The 19553-nt window shown below is 29.9% G+C and overlaps 1 protein-coding gene across 7 annotated transcripts in view; it reads left to right on the forward strand.

Moving 5' to 3' along the window:
• Positions 1–18672, forward strand: part of LOC123016029 (polypyrimidine tract-binding protein 1) — a 155676-nt gene extending 137004 nt beyond the window's left edge. For all 7 annotated transcript variants that reach the window (XM_044416203.1, XM_044416207.1, XM_044416206.1 and 4 more), the window contains 7 exons: positions 6713–6901; positions 6961–7012; positions 9683–10197; positions 12659–12692; positions 14507–14599; positions 14654–14948; positions 17522–18672. In XM_044416203.1, the coding sequence (XP_044272138.1) occupies positions 6713–6901; positions 6961–7012; positions 9683–10197; positions 12659–12692; positions 14507–14599; positions 14654–14948; positions 17522–17654 (1311 nt within the window). In that variant the 3' untranslated portion in view covers positions 17655–18672. The remainder of the gene's footprint in view (positions 1–6712; positions 6902–6960; positions 7013–9682; positions 10198–12658; positions 12693–14506; positions 14600–14653; positions 14949–17521) is intronic.
• Positions 18673–19553: the final 881 nt, after the last annotated feature.

Raw genomic sequence — 19553 nt, forward strand, 5'->3', positions numbered from 1 at the left:
ACGAGTAAACATCGAAATTAACTTTGGTCAAAATAATTTAACTTAATTTGGAGTTAATTCAATTTCGGTTTTAATTAATGAATTTTTATTGTTTTCGTATGGCAATGCGCATTTTCGAGTTGGCACGCGTTCCTCCTAAAAGCTCCTAAGCTTAACGGAGCGTTAAGTGCGCGCTTTTGACGAGTTTATTACTAATTAGCGAACGAGAATTAGTAATTTAATACGCCAACAGTGCACAAAAGACCGTCCCGAATCCTGATTAAAGTCGGCGCACCGCCGAAGATCAACTCCCATATTCTCCCCCAATTAAAAAAAAAATTACCTCCCGATATTTTTAATTCAATCACGACGAGGCGATGAAAAAATCATCCTCGGGGCGTTGCACGTTAATTAAATCGCTACCACCGGATTTAAGCAAACAAATATTTTCGAAAAATCGTTATTAACGGTGAATTTTTAATAAATTCGCTCAGGTGAGGGGTGGTTTTTTGTTCGGCGAGTATTTATTTTCCATTGTATATACTTTAAACGAGTAAACAAAGTTTCCGGACCGAGAACTTGGTACACAAAGCTCCGGGAAAACTTCCTATCCCTAGGAGGTTTTCTGTTGTTGAAGTGTTTCGAGGTTGCTCGTTCGACGTCACTCATTATTTAATACAAAAAAAAAATATGTTAAAAACGCACAAAAGTTGAATAAAGAAAATCCGAACTCGAGAAAATCGCAGCTATGGGGTTGGTCACCGCGCTCGGAAAATAATGATCCATCCACAAGTGTTTTTCTTCTTGCAAATAGCGTGTTTATGTGATTATTGACCGCAAGTTGGTGGCAGCTTCGCTTATTATCGAATCGATCTAGTTTGCGTCGTCGCTTTGATACAATTTCTGCAATTAATTGGCGCGAAAGATGTTGTGTTTGCGGTTACGTTAAAATAACGGGAGCGTGACGAGCGAAAATACAAATTCTTTACTAATTACGGTTACGTTATTAAAAATGTAATGTTATTACGTAATTTTATTTTTCGGCTGATTGCTTTTTTAATAATTAATGGATACGTTCGACTTGAAATATTTGAACACAAAAAAAAGTATTGAAAACATTACTTTTAAGCACACACATTGTTGGCTTTCAATTATTTAATAACATTGTTGAAGCGGTATTTTGCGCTACGGTTAGTTTACGACATGTTGATTCGAATTTATGGTTATGGCAATGATTAAAGGTCGAACATTTAAATTTAGGGAAGATTTAGCGGTAAATACTTATTATAACGTTACAGTTTGTCGTAACTTCTGATGATGTTATAAAGCGAAATTGGCCAATATTTGCTGGAATATGACGACCTACGATTACGTTACGGTTACGAATTATTTCCGTAAAATAGTTGACTCAAATTGGGATTAAATATACCAAAATTTCTGGCCTAGAAAAAATTAAGTTTGTACTGAATGCTAAAAAATATTTAGCATTATTTATGTCAATTATAATTAAAAATAAACAAAAAACAAATTACACATGTGAAAAAAAATAACAAAATTGAACCAATAAGATAGAGAGACGCTTAAATGTTTATGTTTTTACGGAGACAATTTAAATCTTTTTTAGTACAAAAATAGAAAATAAAGTGTTCTATTAAAGATTTTTGTGTTATCCAAGTTTTAACAAACTTCTTCATTTATCTTTTTTATTGTAGTGAGCTAAAAAAAAATATATGCTTAAAGTTTGAACTTTCTTTCCTAAAGTGGTGAAAGTCCTATTTCTTTAGGTTTCTTAGGGCCGTTTCATAATCCAATTAAAGGGACTTTAAAATTAATGTTGTTTTGGAATGTGAAATTTTTGTCAACAAGTCCCTAGTAATCAACACATTCTAAACTTTTAATTTAAATACAATTATGAAACTGGCCCTTAGTCTTTGTGAAATAAATTTTGAAAAATAGTGTTTTCATTAAAAGAAAATCAAAATAATTCAAAAACTAAATAAATTGACCAATAAAAGTATCAATTTTACAAGATATATCCAAAAATGCAATAAAATACAGGATATTACATTTAAAAAAACATAAGTTTGTATTGTAACTCATTTTATAAACACATGAAAATAATTTCAATCGATGCAATGGATTAGTACCTAGGGCCTTTGTAAAAAAATAATTTTTCAACATTCAAGGTCAGTAATGGACTTTGACAAACTCGCTGAGACACCCTGTATACGAAGTTTGCATCTTTTGAGTACTTTATTTCAAAGTTTACATTGCTATAACTTGAAATATGTAAAAAAAAATTCATGTTATCTTCACCAAAAAAAAATAAATTATAATAATACCAACTTTTTACTTTTTATTACAAATTTCTTGTAGATGTTTTTGCTGCTTTTTCCTTTTTTTTTAAAAAACAGTGTAATATACAGGTGCGCCAGAACTCGCGCCCCAGAGAAAAATGCCAGGAACATGGAAAAAATGTTAAAAAAATTCTATCTAAAAATTTTGAAGTTATAAGAATTTAAATTTTGCTCTTTGACTCTATTTATTTCTATTGAAAAAATAGTTTTCCAAGTTTTTTTGTTACAGGCTATTAGAAGAGGAGACCAGGAAGCTCTATCCTAAATTGTAACCCTTTTTAATGTTATTTGCGGCTTTTATTGGCATTTTTTTTTACTTTTACTAAATAATTATAAAAAAACATATACAACATCATCAGTATTATTAAATAGACATGAAAAAATGTCAAATGTTAAAAAATAAATGTCAAAATTTTTTGACAGATAGAATTTTTTTAAAAAAATTTTCATGTTCCTGGTATCTTATCTTACTTAAGTTTTTTCTCTGGGGCGCGAGTTCTGGGGCACCCTGTATTTTCAAGAACTAACAAAAATTAACTTCTTGTGACATAAAATATTTAAATAGACATAAATTCTTACAGTAAACAAAAATTTAATGTAGATTTATATAGATTTTATTCATGTGCCTCCGGTGTGACCAAAAAAAAATATTTTATTAAAGATTGAAAATTACATTGATTTCTATTAGTAAATGCTCGGGACCAGTCAATTACTTGGACTTATCGAAATTTCGAGATATAGAAGTTCGATTTATCGAGGTTTTACTGTATATCTCAGAAACTACACATTCAACTTGAGTTATTTTCGCATCTTTTGTCCTTTACTATACCCTCTTAAAATTTTTGCACAAATTTTAAAATCACCCTGTATATTATTAGAGTTGTAGAAAAAATGGTACTTGTGTTAAATGCGAAAATATGCCTTTTTAAGCACTTATTTTAAGTACTACATCAAGGAATTTCATCACTTTTTTGTAAATTTTTGTGTGCATTAAAACTTAAATTATTGAGATTTTTGTTAACTATTATATTAACAAAGTGAACAAAAAGTATGGAACTAAGTGGTTTTTTAATCATTTGCATTAAAAAAATAATAGTTAATAAAAATTAATGTGTGGAGTTATACGTTTTTTTTTTAATTTCTAAACATGATTTTTTTTTTCGATAAAAATTTAATAAAATGTAGGTAGTTGTAATACATAGACAAAAACGAAAACAAACGAAACATTTTATTTTTGAGAAACGTTATATTTTTATAGTACTTTTATTATTCATCAATAAGTTTAAAAAAATAAATAAATAAATAGTTTAAGCAAAAAACGTTTGATTCCCTACTTTCTGTTCATGTCGAAGGGCTTTTTGGGGTTCTTGGGTAAGAAATTCATCCCCATTGCGAAGTTCTCGGCTTGAAAGCAGCAGCGCCCTGCTTTCATTCATTTGAAATGTCCCGAATTGTGGATTCAGCTTCACAAAACAAGAAAATTCATCACGAACAATAGACTTCCTGTTCAAACATCTGAAGAAACTCAATTATAATTCCATACAATTGTCAGGCTATTTACTCTTGTTTTAAACACATCGACTCAAACACGCCAAAAATTCTCCTCCAAACTTTCCTCAAACTGTAACGACTTGGAACACTTGTAAAAAGAACGATAAATAATTTTCGGGTGCCCCGTTTCACGATTAAATTAGGCACGAAATTTACTTTCGGTCAGTGATACCAACCCGACGTAAGATCAAAGCGTTTTTCCCTCTGTAAGCGACATTTATGTGATTGAGTGAGTCCGAGAGAGTGAGTCGAATTTATTGAAAACGGAGGGTCGAATATTACTACTGCGCGGTTTTCATTCGAGAAGTTGTCAAGATACCAAGTTTCACTTCCTGAAATTTGATCAATTCAACTTGCGGTTTTGAGTATGACGAAGGGTTTAATTGACAAGTGGATTTTATAAACGCTTTGAGTGGCTTTCATGGCGTTCAAACTGAAAAGTACTCAAAAAATGAACCTGAAATTTTTCAGTAAAAATTGTTCTTAAAGAATTTTATTTTATAAAAATCTAGTAAAAGATACTAAAACGAAAAAATACAACATTTGTCCCTTTTTTTTCTCTTCTCTCATTTTTCATATCTCCTGTCTTCTTTCTTTCTCTCTCTCCTTATCTTTTCTTTTTTCATTCTCTCAAAATAAATTTCGTAAAAAAACCTATTCAAAAGAAATTTGAGTAAAACCTAGAAAAGAATAAGGCAAAAAATACAAGGTTTTTCTTTTTTTTTTTCTTTTTTTTTCCTCTTCTCCTTTCTTCTCTCAGCTGTCTCTGTGCTCTCCTTATTTTTTCTTCTCTCTTATCTTACAAAATAAATTTTGTAATAAAAAATATCCTAAGGAAATTTGAGTAAAATAAAAAAAGACAAAATTCTCTCTTCTTTTTTCTTCTCTCTTGTTTTCTCATTCTCTCTTTCGTTTTCTCTCTTCTTTCGTCTCTCTCTTGACTGCCTATTCCTGCTTCTTTCTTTCTGTTTCGTTATATTTGGGGAACAAAAAAGCATTTTATTACTCAGTGTAATTAAATCAGAATAATAGACAAGAGGAAAAAATCAGAAAAGAGCAATTCGGATAAAAATAGACAAAAACATTAAAATAATTAAAAAGTAAAAAATTATTATTTTTCAATAAGAAATGCATTAAATTTTTAAAAAATTATAACGAAAAGGAACAAAATTAGAAAATAGAAGAAGTATACGTAAAGAAGAGAGATGAAAAAACAAAAAGACTGTTAACAACATACCTAAATTTAACATGAAAAAATGAAATTGGAATAAGACAGAAAAAGAAGAGAGAAAAAATAAAAATTGTTCTCCTCCTTTTTCTTTTTCTTTTCTCTCATTTTCTATTTCTGCTGTCTTCTTTGTTTTTCTATCTTTATCTTTTTTTTTTCATTCTCAAAATAAATTTCGTAATAAAAACTATTCTATAGAAATTTGAGTAAAACCTAGAAAAAAAAAAAGGATAATAAAACAAAAAAAATACGGTTTTTATTCTCTTCTCTTTTCCTTTTTTTACTTTCTTCTATTATCTTCTCTCTGCTGTTCTCTGTGCTCTCCTTATCGTTTCTTCTCTCTTATCTTACAAAATAAATTTTATAACAAAAAATATCCTAAGGAAATTTGAGGGTTTTTCTTTTTTTAATTTTCTCTTCCGTTTTCTCTCTTGTTTCGTCTCGCTCTTTATTGACTGCCTATCCTTGCTTCTTTCTATTTCGTTATATTTAGGGATCAAAAAAGCATTTTATTAAATCAGAATAATAGACAAGAGGAAAAAATCAGAAAAGTGCAATTCGGATAAAAATAGACAAAATTATTAAAAAGTACAATGGCGAGCATAAAATTTTGGTAGGTAATGTCATTTTGAAACTTCATATTTTTGTCAAAAAAAGTAGTTTCTTTGTGTAATTTTGACAAAAAGGTATTTTTGGGAATGACATTGACTACTAAAATTTAATGCTCGCCATTGTACATAAAAAATTAATCTTAAATTTCAAAAAAATTATAACGAAAAACGACAATATAAGGAAAGAGGAGAGATAAAAAATGAAAGACAAAAAAAAGAAGAAAGAAAGAATACAAAAAAAGACGAAAAAATACAAATTTTTCTCTTCTTTCATTTTCTTCGTCTCTTCTCTGCTCATTTCCACTTTTTTTTATTTCATTATATTTCGTAATATAATTCTCAGTGTAATTAAATCAAAATAATAGGAACAAGAGAAAAACTATAGAAAATTGCGATTCAGGTAAGAATAGACGAACAAAAAAAAAGAAAATAATTGAAAAGTACTTAAAAAATGAATCTGAAATTTTTCAGTAAAATTATTCTTAAAGGATTTTATTTAATAAAACCAATAAAAGGAAGATAAAAACGAAAATGCAAGAGAAAAAAAAATCATAGCACTATTAACAATATACCTAGATTTAGAACATGAATTCGAATCAAAAAATCAAACAGAAGAAAAAACTAGGAATTATGCTTTGAAAGAACAATTTTTTCCTGAAATCGTCCATTCTGTAATATATCACTAATTGAAATAGTCTGTAAAATTGACAAAATAATCCGTAAATTGTTCCAAGTTGATCAATTCAAGTTGCAATTTAATTGACAAGTGAATTTTATGATCGTTTCGAGTGGCTTTCACGTCGTAAAAATCGTGTTTCAGGGGTGATGAACATTAATTAAGGCGAAGGCAATGCGCCGAAACCAAAGTCAACAAACAATAACTTGAGATAATATTTAGGTACGCTCGAGGAGCGTAATAAACTCATTATCAAATTGGTTTCAGGTGAAATTAAGTTATAAACAGAGATATGTAATTTTTTTTTCAGAATGCTTCAGCTCAAGCTGCCCTACAGGCCGCCCAAGCTTTGACAAGTACCCAAAACTCGATAACGCCCACTTCAACTCCTGCCACACCTGTCACCAATGGACAAGACATCCAAGGAGGACCTAACACGGTGTTGCGAGTCATCATCGAACACATGATATATCCCATAAGTCTAGATATTTTGCATTTGGTAAACGCTAAATCACCAAATTAACAAACTGGATCTCATTTTTTTTCATGTTTTTACAGATATTCCAACGTTTCGGAAAAGTTCTCAAAATCGTCACCTTCACCAAAAATAGTAAGTACATTTTTATATTATAGTCTTTGTCTTAAATTAATTTTATTCAACTCAGTCAAAAGATTGAAAAAATGAAATAATTTTAAAAAAGTAGAACAGGAAAGGTGAGAAAATATTACCAAAACAAAATAGTGCGCAAATTTAGACATTTAACATGAAAGAAATAAAAGACATTTCAGTTAAATTTTTCAGAAATTATACAGTTAAACAAAGTTAAAAAGAAAAAATAGCGAGTAATCACTCATCATAAGTAAAAAAAATATTTTGTAAACATATAGGTAAGAAGCGATGAAAAATGTGAAATGTTGTAATAGAAAATAATCTAAAGAAAATTAATAATACCTAAAAAAGGATAATAAAACGAAAAAATACAATAATTTTCCCTTTGTTTCCTGCATCTCTTTTTCCTCTCCTTTTTTCTTCAATCTTCTTCTCTCTCTGCTGTTCTCTCTTCTTTTTTCCTTATCTTTTGTTTTCTTCTTTCTCTCGGAAAATAAATTTCGTAATAAAAAAATTTCTAAAGGAATTTTCGAAAACCTAGTAAAAGATACTAAAATAAAAAATATACAAAATTTGTTCTTTTTTTCTCTTCATCCATTTTTCCTCTTCTCCTGTCTTCTATCTTCTTATATTAATTAAGAGATGTTTGTCCTCTTTCTCTCTCTTAAAATAAATTTCATAATAAAAACGTTCCAAATGAATTTGAGTAAAACCTAAAAAAAATAATAAAACAAAAGAATACTAAATTTTTCTTTTTTTCTGTTCTTTTTTCTCTCTTCTTTCTTCTCTCTCCTGTCTGTTATTACTCAGTATAACTAAATCAGAATAATAGAGAAGAGGAAAAAACTATAGAAAATTGCGATTCGGATAAAAATAGACAAAAAAATAAAATAATTGAAAAAAATGATTCTTAAATTTTTCATTCATCAGTAAGGGGAAGATAAAGACGAAAAAGTACAAAATTAGAAAAAAGAAGAGAGAAAAAATGAAGACTGTTAACAATAAAAACATGGAAATTTTTTGAATAAAACAGGTAAAAGCAGAAAGAACTTTAAACTGAGAAAAACGAAAAAAGATGATTTTTTCTCTTTTTTTCCTTCTCTACTTTTTTTCCTCTCTTATTTTTTCGAAGTTAATAATGAAAAAGGTCAAAATAAAAAAAGGAGAGAGATCAAAATTGAAAAGGCTAAAGAAGAAAAAAACTATAAGTTATGCTTTGAAAGAATTTTTCCTGAAATCTTCCGTAAAGCTGACAAGATAGTCCGTAAAGTAGTGCTTGAGGTGTAATGTTGATTGCAGTTTGCTTAAATTAAAAAAATGTCAATCGAAACTTTTTTAAAACATCGTATTGCAAAAAACAATAGGGGAGACTAAGGAAGTGTTTAGAAATACCGATTTAAACAATATCTAAATTTGCTAAAAAAAACGTTTAAAAATTTCTCAAATAGAAATATTTAATTTAAAAAATGTCAATAGAGACTTTTCAAAACGTTGTGCTACAAAAGACAGTTGAGGAGACTAAGAAAGTGTCAAATGTACCGGCTTAAAAAATTTCTAGACTTGCAAAAAACCATGTAAAAATTCCCTAAGAAATGCTTGAATTTAAAAAAATATCAGCGGCTTTGCCGCTCGCCCCCTTCTAAACCACGCACTTTCAGATTTTGACAAAATTTATAGGGTTTAAAAAATTTAAAAAAAAAATGAAATCAATAAATTCTACAAACAAAATTATTCTGACAAAAGTTTAAACAAAAATTAGAAAATAAAATGAAAAAAGACAAAGCAGAAAAGAAAAATCATAAAAACAAAGAAAAATGTCTGTAATGTGTAGATTTTTTTACTATTGTAGACTATCAGATTTTGTCAAAATTTATAGGGTTAAAAAAATTTAAAAAAAAATGAAAACAATAAATTCTACAAACAAAATTATCCTGACAGAAGTTTAAACAAAAATTAGAAAACAAAATGAAAAAAGACAAAGCAGAAAAGAAAAATCATAAAAACAAAGAAAAAATGTCTGTAATGTGTGGATTTTTTTTACTATTGTAGACTATCAGATTTTGACAAAATTTATAGGGTTTAAAAAAAAAAAAACAATAAATTCTACAAACAAAATTATTCTGACAGAAGTTTAAAAAAAAATTAGAAAATAAAATGAAAAGAGACAAAGCAGAAAAGAAAAATCATAAAAACAAAGAAAAAATGTTTGTAATGTGTGGATTTTTTACTATTGTAGACTATCAGATTTTGTCAAAATTTATAGGGTTAAAAAAATTAAAAAAAAAATGAAAACTAAATTCTACAAACAAAATTATCCTGACAGAATTTTAAACAAAAATTAGAAAACAAAATGAAAAAAGACAAAGCAGAAAAGAAAAATCATAAAAACAAAGAAACAATGTTTGTAATGTGTGGATTTTTTTACTGTTGTAGATTATCAGATTTTGTCAAAATTTATAAGGGGGGGGGGCTGGCGGCTTTGCCGCTCGCCCCCTTCTAAACCACACACTTTCAGATTTTGACAAAATTTATGGGGTTAAAAAATAAAAAAAAAATATGAAAACAATAAATTCTACAAACAAAATTATTCTGACAGAAGTTTAAACAAAAATTAGAAAACAAAATGAAAAAAGACAAGTGAATTTTTTGTAAAATGTTGCGTTTTTGCAGACTCATTCCAGGCGCTGATCCAGTACCCCGACACGGCGTCGGCCCAATCGGCCAAACAGGCCCTCGACGGCCAAAACATCTACAACAGCTGTTGCACGTTACGCATCGACTACTCGAAGATGTCATCGTTGAACGTCAAATACAACAACGACAAATCGCGCGATTACACAAACCCCAATCTACCCACCGGCGACGCCAACGACCAACTCGCGACGCTCGGCGGCGGTCTCGCCGGCGGCTTGGGGGCCGACATCCTCCTGTTGGCGGCACAGCCGCGACTGGCCCGCGAACGCATGGCCGACTCGATCCTAGCGGGAACTCCTGGTGTTCTAAGTGGGCCCTTCATGCACGGTCTGGCGTCGACGCTAGCGACGCCCTATGGAGGCGGCGTCGCCGGCGGCATCCCGGGACTTGGAGGATTCGCATTGGGACAAACGGCGCCCGGATTGAGGGGCATCGCGGCGCCGGGATTGGCACTCGCAACCGTCTTACTCGTTAGTAATTTAAACGAAGAGGTCAGTAAACGAAGGGGGTTGGAGGGGGAGGGTGTACAGTTCACCGTTCATTAATATCATGAGGTTTTGACTAATCTTTAATTAATTTTTTTTTTTCGACTAATATCGAGTGAACTGTACGTGGTTTTGTTTGTTTTGTCTCTTGTTTTTATTGGAAAAAAATATTTCGAGCGTTGGCTCAGAGAACTGGCATTTTTTTAACAAAAAATAAAGGGTTTTAATTTTTTTGCCAACTGTGTTACCAAATTTTTTCGGAAGGTATTGAAATGTTGACAACAGAGACGTAAAAAGTGAACAGTTTTTTTTCTTTTTTGACTATTGTGTAACCAAATTTTGCTGCATGTTGTCAAAACTTAAATAAAATTGTTATTTAGACTTTAGAAATTGGCCTTGAAGAAAATGTCAAAATATGGAAAATAAACTTATTTATAGGTCAGGTCAGGTCAGACTAAGAAATTATTCTAAAATCTTGATATCTTAATGCTAGAGTTTCTACGGGTTATAAAAAAAAAAAAAAAATAAGTTAGATTTTGCATAATTATGTAATTTTTAACTAACCTTATACTTTTTAGCCAACAGTGTGACCAAATTAAAAATTATTTCCATTGTTGGCTTAGAAAACTAACATTTTTCTTAACAAAAAAAAAAAGGATTTCAAATTTTTTGCCAACTATGTTACCAAATTTTTCACAAGGTATTGAAATGAAAGGTGTAAAAAGTGAACAGGATTTTTGTTTTTTTGACTGTTGGGGAACCAAATTTTGCTAGATGTTGACAGAATTATAAAAAAAAAAGTTATTTAGAATTAAAGAAATTAGCCTTGAAGAATAATGATATTCAAATAAAATGTCAAAATATGAAAAATAAACTTATTTATAAGTCAGGTCAGACTCTAAGAAATTATTCTAAAATTTTGAAATCTTGACGCCAAAGTGTAAGAAAACTTCCTAGGGGTTACAAAAAAAAATTGGGTTAGATTTTGCATAATTATGTAATTTTTCACTTACTTTATACTTTTTAGCCAACAGTGTAAAAAATTTATTTCAATTGTCGGCTCAGAAAACTGACATTTTCCTTAACAACAAAAAAGAATTTAATTTTTTTAGCCAACTGTGTTACCAAATTTTCTCATCCAGTGTTAAAAAACGCAAAAAATGAACAATGTTTTTTTTACCTACTGTGGAGTCGAGTTTTACTACATGTTACATCAAAATTTTAAAAACGACGCTAAGATTTCAGAAAATATTCTACAAGTTAAGAAACTATGAAAACAAAAAATTGGATTAGGTTTTGCAAAATTATGTTAATAGTTTGAAAAAAGATAATGCAAAGATTTGAGAACACGTAGAATTGCCCCAAAAATTTTTATTTAATTTTTATTTTTTAACCAACAATGGAACCAAATTTTGTTCATGAGTATTTGATATTCTATAAATTATTTTAATTTAAAAAGTTTATTATTTTTTGCCAACGGTTTAGACGAATTTTGCTACTAAAACATTGAATTACCGATATTAATTATAATAATCTTTAAAAATATGTGTATATTTTTTTAAAGCCGTTTAAAATTAGTTGTTAATTTTTGCCAACAGGCAACAAGTTTTATAAGATCTCGCCAATAGGCAACCAGAGTTTCATAAGATTTAAAAAAAAAATAGAACAAAACTCGTTTTAAATGTGATAAAAAAAATGTGTTTTCTCAATAAGGGGATTTCATTTTTTTTTAGCCAACTGTTATACCAAATTTTGCTCAAAACAAAACTCGTTTTAAATGTCATAAAAAAAATGTGTGTTCTCAATAAAGAGATTTCATTTTTTTAGCCAACTGTGTTACCTAATTTTGATATAGATATTTTTTGGGCCAATAGGTGACCAGAATAATTGCGAGATTTACATATGACAAAGTGAGATGAGATCAGTCTATCTCACTTTATCTCATAATAAAATCTGGTCAGACTGTCTGGCTTATCTCATAATAAAATCGAGTCAAACTGTCTCTCTTTATTTCATAGTAAATTTCTGTTTCTGTTTTTCTTGAAAAATTTAAAGTGTATTAATGACAATATTAAAAGATTTAAATTTTTCGGTGCCACTTGTGCCACCAAATCGCGTCAATTACACAATTTTGCAATCTAGTCGCCGCTTTAAAAATTAAGAATTCAATTGTTCGCCTCGATTACGTCACCGTTGCCAACATAAAAGCTGATTTGTTTACAGAAATAAATCCCAAATGTCAAGAAACCGCACAACCTTGAACTTTTCACCCGTAATAATAAAATTCATATCCTTCATTCGCCATGAAAAATGCCAATTCTCGACTGATTTCAAACGCGTAATTTTTGATTATACGACGTGTCTAATGCTGTTTTTTTTCTTTTTTTTTACATTTGCTGCCCCTCCGGTGGCAACGCCTACCTCTTTGTGCCACGTTACATCCTCCTGTCATCTTTCTCTCTCGTAGACGGTCACGCCTGATGCTCTCTTTACACTATTTGGTATGTTTTCACACTTAATTATATCGAGCCGTCCGACGACTCTGTTCTTTTAACAAAATTAAAATCGAAAGTTAACCAAACAAGCTTTAACGTTTTAATCTCTTTTCGCCGCCCCCTTTTTTCAGTAGTTAAAATAACAGAGTTTCCGGAACGGTCTGTTGGGCAAAATTAACTGGCCACCAACAGGCCGGTCCTGATTTTTTAATCATTTTTACTCTTTCTGTTATATTTGTTTGATTTTTATACAGTTTTGTGTTCATTGTTTTGACCAAATTTCCTGTTTCGTTCGTTTCGTCGAAGCTTTTGCCTAGATTCGAGATTTTGTCTTTTTTTTCCTTGTTTTTATTGCATGTTTTGTGTTCAAATTATACAGGGTGTTCAGTCTAAACCCCACATTAGAAGTATTAGGAGTTGGAATAATCGTATTTATTTGAAAACTGGTACATAGCCATGAACCATTAAGTCCTCCTAAATGAAAATATTTTCAAGATGGCGGCACTTCCGGTTATACCGGAAGTCAGTCTCAACTTCCTTATTTTAAATGGAAAGGTATATTTTTTTTTGCGTTTTTGGATTAATCGGGTTATTTTAAGGGAGTTTTCATCAGCTTCAGCCGTTTTTGAAATATTTGGAGTTTTTCAAAAAATTTTGGATCTGCACCTTCTACTTTAAAAATCGGTAACTCTGCCATTTTTTAAGATTTTGAATTCGTTTTTTTGGCATTTAAAAAAGAAAGTTTAGATCTTTCTTCCGCTATTATCAAATTTTGAAAAAAAATTAACAAACCCTAAAATTTTAAGGTTACTTTTGAAATAATTCAAATACCCATAATTCAATTTTTCCGAATAAATTCCCCAACTTAGATTTAATGAATTTATTTTGTATTTATAGAAAGTGTAACAAAATTATGTCGTTCATTAAACAAAAATAAATTTTTCTCACTTATTAACTTTAAATATTGTTCGCATGGTAAAACCTATCAATAATAATTAAGTTTGCATAACTTTAATTCTCCATATTTTGGCACTATTTGTCAAATAATAAGTCACTGTCGACGTTTATTGAGAAACAATTTTGACATTTTTGATTTCCATAGCAAACTATGATGTGAAAACGGGTGTGGCTAGTAATAAATTTTCTGTAGTCTTAAAAAAAGTCCATAACTTGAAAATTATTAAATTTAGGTATAGGGAATGTTAATACAGATCAATGCACAATTAAATTCTCTTCTATTTAATAAAATAAATATTGGGGTATTTCATTTGAAAAAATTGAGTTATGAGTATTTGAATTATTACAAAAGTAACCTTAAAATTTTGGGATACGTTATTTTTTTTTCATAATTTGAAAAGACGAGAAAAAGGATCTAATCTTTCTCTTTCAAACGCCAAAAAAACGAATTCAAAATCTTAAAAAATGGCAGAGTTACCGATTTTTAAAATGGAAGGTGCAGATACAAAATTTTTTGAAAAACTTCAAATATTTTAGAAACGGCTAAATTTGTGTATAGGGAAAGCTGATGAAAACTCCCTTAAAATAACCCGATTAATCCAAAAACGCAGAAAAAAATATACCTTTCCATTTAAAATAAGGAAGTTGAGACCGATTTCCGGTATAACCGGAAGTGCCGCCATCTTGAAAATATTTTCATTTAGGAGGACTTAATGGTTTAAGGCTATGTACCAATTTTCAAATAAATACGATTATTCGAACACCCAATACTTTAATGTGGGATTTAGACGGAACAGCCTGTATTTATTCTGTCTCCCATTAGTCTAGTTAGTTGGAAATTTGTTAGAATTTTTTTTTACCAGGGGTGTATGGCGACGTGCAAAGGGTGAAAATCTTGTACAATAAGAAAGACTCGGCTTTGGTCCAGCTCGCGGAGCCTCATCAAGCACATTTGGGTAATTTTCAGTCGTTTAAAAGACGTTTCAGGTCTGAAAATTGCGTTTTTTCAGCTATAACGCACATGGATAAACTGAAAGTGTTCGGAAAAACAATCAGGGTAATGTTGAGTAAGCATCAATCGGTGCAAATGCCGAAAGAAGGTCAACCAGATGCCGGCCTAACGAAAGACTACAGTCAAAGTCCGTTGCATAGGTTTAAAAAGCCGGGATCGAAGAATTATCAGAATATTTATCCGCCCTCGTCGACGCTGCATCTTAGTAATATACCGGCGACGATCAACGAGGACGATATCAAAGAGGCTTTCACCAAGAACGGGTTTACAGTAAAGGCCTTCAAATTCTTCCCGTGAGTATTTCAAGTGCGTGGGCGGAGGAGGTGAACGCTATTTTTAAACGACGATGAGATTTCTAATCGCTTTCATCGAGGCAACAACAATGAAAAATTATTACACAAATAAATAAAAATCATGCTAATATTTTAGGCAAAATAGAGAAATTTTGTTTGACTAGATTCTTGAGAAATAAGGTAAAATCTGTGAAAATATTTGTTGAAAAAGAAAAAAAGGACTATTTTCAGAATTTGACAAGTCGAATTTAATACTATATGTACAGAAATTGGCTAAAATTTGAACCGAATTTTGATTTTTTTTTTATTAAAGTAATTTGCCTGAAATGAAAAACTTGACACTAGAATTTGATAAAATATTCTGCGGTTTCGGAAATTTATAAGAGATTAGAATTTCTGGACTTATTCAAAAATTTGAGAAATCAAATAAAAAATTTTGAAAATTAGCCAAAAATTTGAAAAAAAAAATGGTCAAAGAAAGTATTGGAGAAACTCAAAGTATTGGATTTTGGTAATAGAAACATTAATAAAGAGAATAATTAATAGGAAAAAAGTGAAACTTATTTTGATTTAAAAAGTAAAGATAACGTAAATCATTTTTTTACAAATAAATGTCTAACCTGACACGACTAGTAATAATTTTTACATTTTTTTTTAATAATAGAAAAGTAAATGAATATTATACACGGCGATAAAGATTGTTTATCAACGTCTTGTGCAATAAATAAGTATTTTTTGTCAACTGTGTTATCGAATTTTGATGGTAAAACATTGAGATGTCGTTTTTGATTATCATTTTTCGACCAATAGACAACTAGAATTTTATAAGATTTAAAAAAAAAAAAGAATAAAATTCGTGTTACATGTTATAAAAAGATATTTTTTCAATGAAAATATTTCACATTTTTTAGACAACTGTGTTACCAAATTTCGCTTATGAAGTTTTGAAATGTATTAACATTTCTATAATCAAACCTAGACAAAAAAAAATTGTTAACTACAAGATTTCTTATTTTTCGCCAACCATGTAACCATTATTTTCAAAATGGTGAATAAAACCACATTTTACATTGTCTACTGATAGTTGGATGAGAAAACTGATTTTTTTTTCTCAATAAAAAAAAGTTTTCTAGCCAACTGTGTTACCAAATTTTACTTATTAAAATTTAAAATCTTGATAACAGAGACGTTAAATGTTTTAATAACTAGAGGATTTTTTTATTTTTTGCCACCTCTGTAACCAAATATTGCCACTAAAACATTGGTATGTTGATAATAATGATAATAGGCAACAAGACTGATAAAATTTTCAAAAAAGAAGATAAAAAATTCGTTTTACATGTATTGAAGCGAGATAGAACGTAGTTTTGTTTTGTCTAAATTGGATAGTTGTATCAAAAAACTGTAATTTTTCTTAATAAAAAATATTTCGAATTTTTCAGCCAACGGTGTTACCAAATTTCCCTCACAAAATATTGAAATATTGATTATTATCAATAGTTTATATAATTTTTACGTCTATTGACTTAAAAATTATATAAACTGCAAGATTTTTTATTTCTACGAACTGTGTAACTAAATATGTATTGCTACAAAGGTGTTGGTAATAATGAAAATAATTTTTGTTTTTAAGTCTAGTTATGGTAATTTTTGATCATTTTTGACCAATAGGGAACCAAAGATTGTTAAGATTTTCAGAGAGGTAGAAAACTTGTTTTTGTAATGAAGCTAGAACGTATTTTTGTTTCGCCTTTCGTCTGTTTTTATTGGAAAAATTTTTTTAATTTATTTCAGCTAATTTTCTGAATAAATACAGGGTGATTTAAAAAAAAAAAACGGCTATCACTGGAGAATTTTTATTTATGACCCTATTTCAAAAATTAAAAAAATAAATGAAATGGCTTATAATTTAGTATATGCTGACGATTTTAAAATTTAAATGTAATAAATTTTGGTCCATATTCAACTTTCTAATTTTAAATTGGAACCCATATTTTTTTCTTCATAATTAAGGTATTAATTTTATTGATACAGGCATGTGTCGTTTAAAAAAGTTATCAAAGTTAAAAAAAAACATAATAAAAGTTATGGTGTCATTTTTTTAAAAAAAAAATGACAATAATAATTACTTATAATTTATTTTCTTTACTTTTAATAACGTCAATTTTTTATTGACATACAACTAAACTATGATTTTTTTTTAACTTTGATAATTTATTATTTGATAAATAAAAATTCTACAACATTTGGCCAACTGTGTTACCAAATTTTGCTCATAAAGTACTGAAATGTTGATAATAGAGGCGGAAAAATTACATATTTGAAACGAGGGGTTTTTAATTTTTTGCAAACTGTTACCAAATCTTGCTTCTAAAACAATGAGGTAATAAAAATGTAGAAAAATATTTTTTTTAATTAAAAAGGAATGTAACCCCTAATCTTACTCATTTTATCATAAGGAATTTATAAAAAAAAATAAAAGTCTAACTTAGCCTCCTAAATCTAAAACAATGAGATTATAAAAAAAAGGATTTGAAATTTGTCAAATTTAAAAGTGGTGATTTGTGTTACAGCAAAGACAAGAAGATGGCGCTGATCCAACTACCGAGCATGGAGGAGGCCGTGGAAGCCCTGATCCGGATGCACAACTACCAACTTTCCGAATCGAATCACTTGCGAGTCTCCTTTTCGAAATCGAGTATATAATCCAACGTTTAAAAAAAAAAACAAACAAACAAACAAAAGAGAACTCCGATTGCACAGTACAGTATTCATTCCATTCGTCGTAGCGACGAAATTAGCTAATATATTATATAATTGCAGCGCTTATTTATTGAATAGACTGTTTCTGGCAGGTTAAGCTTTGATTATATCGACAAATCAGTATGACGTTAGTATTTTTTTAAAGAGATGTTAGTTATTAAGTTGTATTTTCTAAGTATTGTTAAATGGAACAGAAGGAGTATTTTTTTTATTTTATGACTTATACGATGATAACGATGATGATATTTAGTTGTGTTGCGTTCAGTATTGGATGGCTTTAAAATTCTTACAACAAAACGAGAGAAACATAGGTGATTATGTGGATCAAGTCGCCGCGATGTTATTTTTTGTAAGTTTATAGAGAGTGTTAGTGTTAAGGGCGGGTTGTTCACCGACCACGGCCTACTAGTATTAATTGGCTAGTATTGTTAGGACGTCGCGGACAAATTAGCGTATCGTAGTTTTAGCCAGTGATTAGTTTAGGGTAAACCACAGGGTGTAGATGTACCCTAGAGATATGGATGTGTTGTCTTGTAGATCCAAGAAAACGATTCATATTTTATCACGCCGAGGTCCGGCAATCGTGTCCTTACTTACATGAATGAATCTCTTTATTTTTTCTAAGACACGCTCGCCAGATCTCCGGTTTATTAATTATAACGGTATATATTTCTCTCTTTATCTTATAAACTATACACTTGACAATCATAGATCATTACTATTAGAAGAATCAAGACGCGTGATTTCGCTGTCTCTTTCATCCAATCAAAAAGGGACATATCGCTGGATGTTATTTGCCAAATTCAAAGTCAATATCTACAATACTTGTGACTAAATGTCTATTTTTTTAAGTGCGCACAAACTTAGTTCGAGTCGCTTCTCAGGATTTTCTTTCATTTTTTCAGTTTTGTTCAGTGTGTGTTATTTTTTTTCTGTTTGATAATTAAACTTTTTCTTTGTATTTGCCCGTTTATTTCCATTTGCCCCGAGTTTCTTCCATAAATTGTGAGCCAGATTTGAGGCGTTCAAGTCTGGTCGCGAGACTCAGAGTCTCAGTTTTGTGATTGATATTTATGAGCGTGGACTGGCACACGCCATAATGGAACAAAGATGGCATCGTGCCTGACCGTGGGATCAACTAAACAAATCATGAATAAATATCTATTTAACAATTGCATTCAACATGAATATCGGCATAGCTGCGTATATCTATCTATCCACATATACTCTACTATTTACATACTAGATTACTTTTAGATTAACGTAGTTGGTAAAGTTAGCTTAAACTATGGGCACAATTTGGATTTTTATCAATCAAATACAGTTACGGATTTCTATTTTGCACCGTTTCAAGGCGGCCGAGACACGATTCGAGAACTTTTGGCTGAGATTCCAGCAGTATTAAGGACGGCCAGTTCGAATTTCTTGCTTTTATTTATTACATTCTGATCGCTTGCGTTCAGTGTTTCAGACATTTTCAGTTTGTACATCTGTATCATGTATTCGAGTACTATCTATATCAAACGTATATTATGATTCTGAAAATTTTAGATTTATTCTTTGTCATTTTACAATAAAAATGTTTAAATACGAGTTACGACGCTTTTCATTACATCCCAATTTTGTTACCTAACTTGGACTCCTAACACCAAATTTTGCTCATTTTTTGTTGCAAGTAGGTTGTTAAATACAGTGTTCGCGGATTACGAGCAAATATTCTAAGCACTAAGAGAAACAACCTTTCGATTTTCCACTTTTGCCGAAAACACGTCATTTCTGAGTCAAAATAACGCATTTAACGTCCAAAAAATTTTCCTACATTTTTTAGTGATAATTAAAAGG

This window comes from Tribolium madens, unplaced genomic scaffold (assembly GCF_015345945.1).
Source record: "Tribolium madens isolate multiple individuals breed KSU strain unplaced genomic scaffold, Tmad_KSU_1.1 Scaffold_19;HRSCAF=116;Tcas5.2_LG9, whole genome shotgun sequence".
In the NCBI taxonomy this organism is placed as follows: Eukaryota; Metazoa; Arthropoda; class Insecta; order Coleoptera; family Tenebrionidae; genus Tribolium; species Tribolium madens.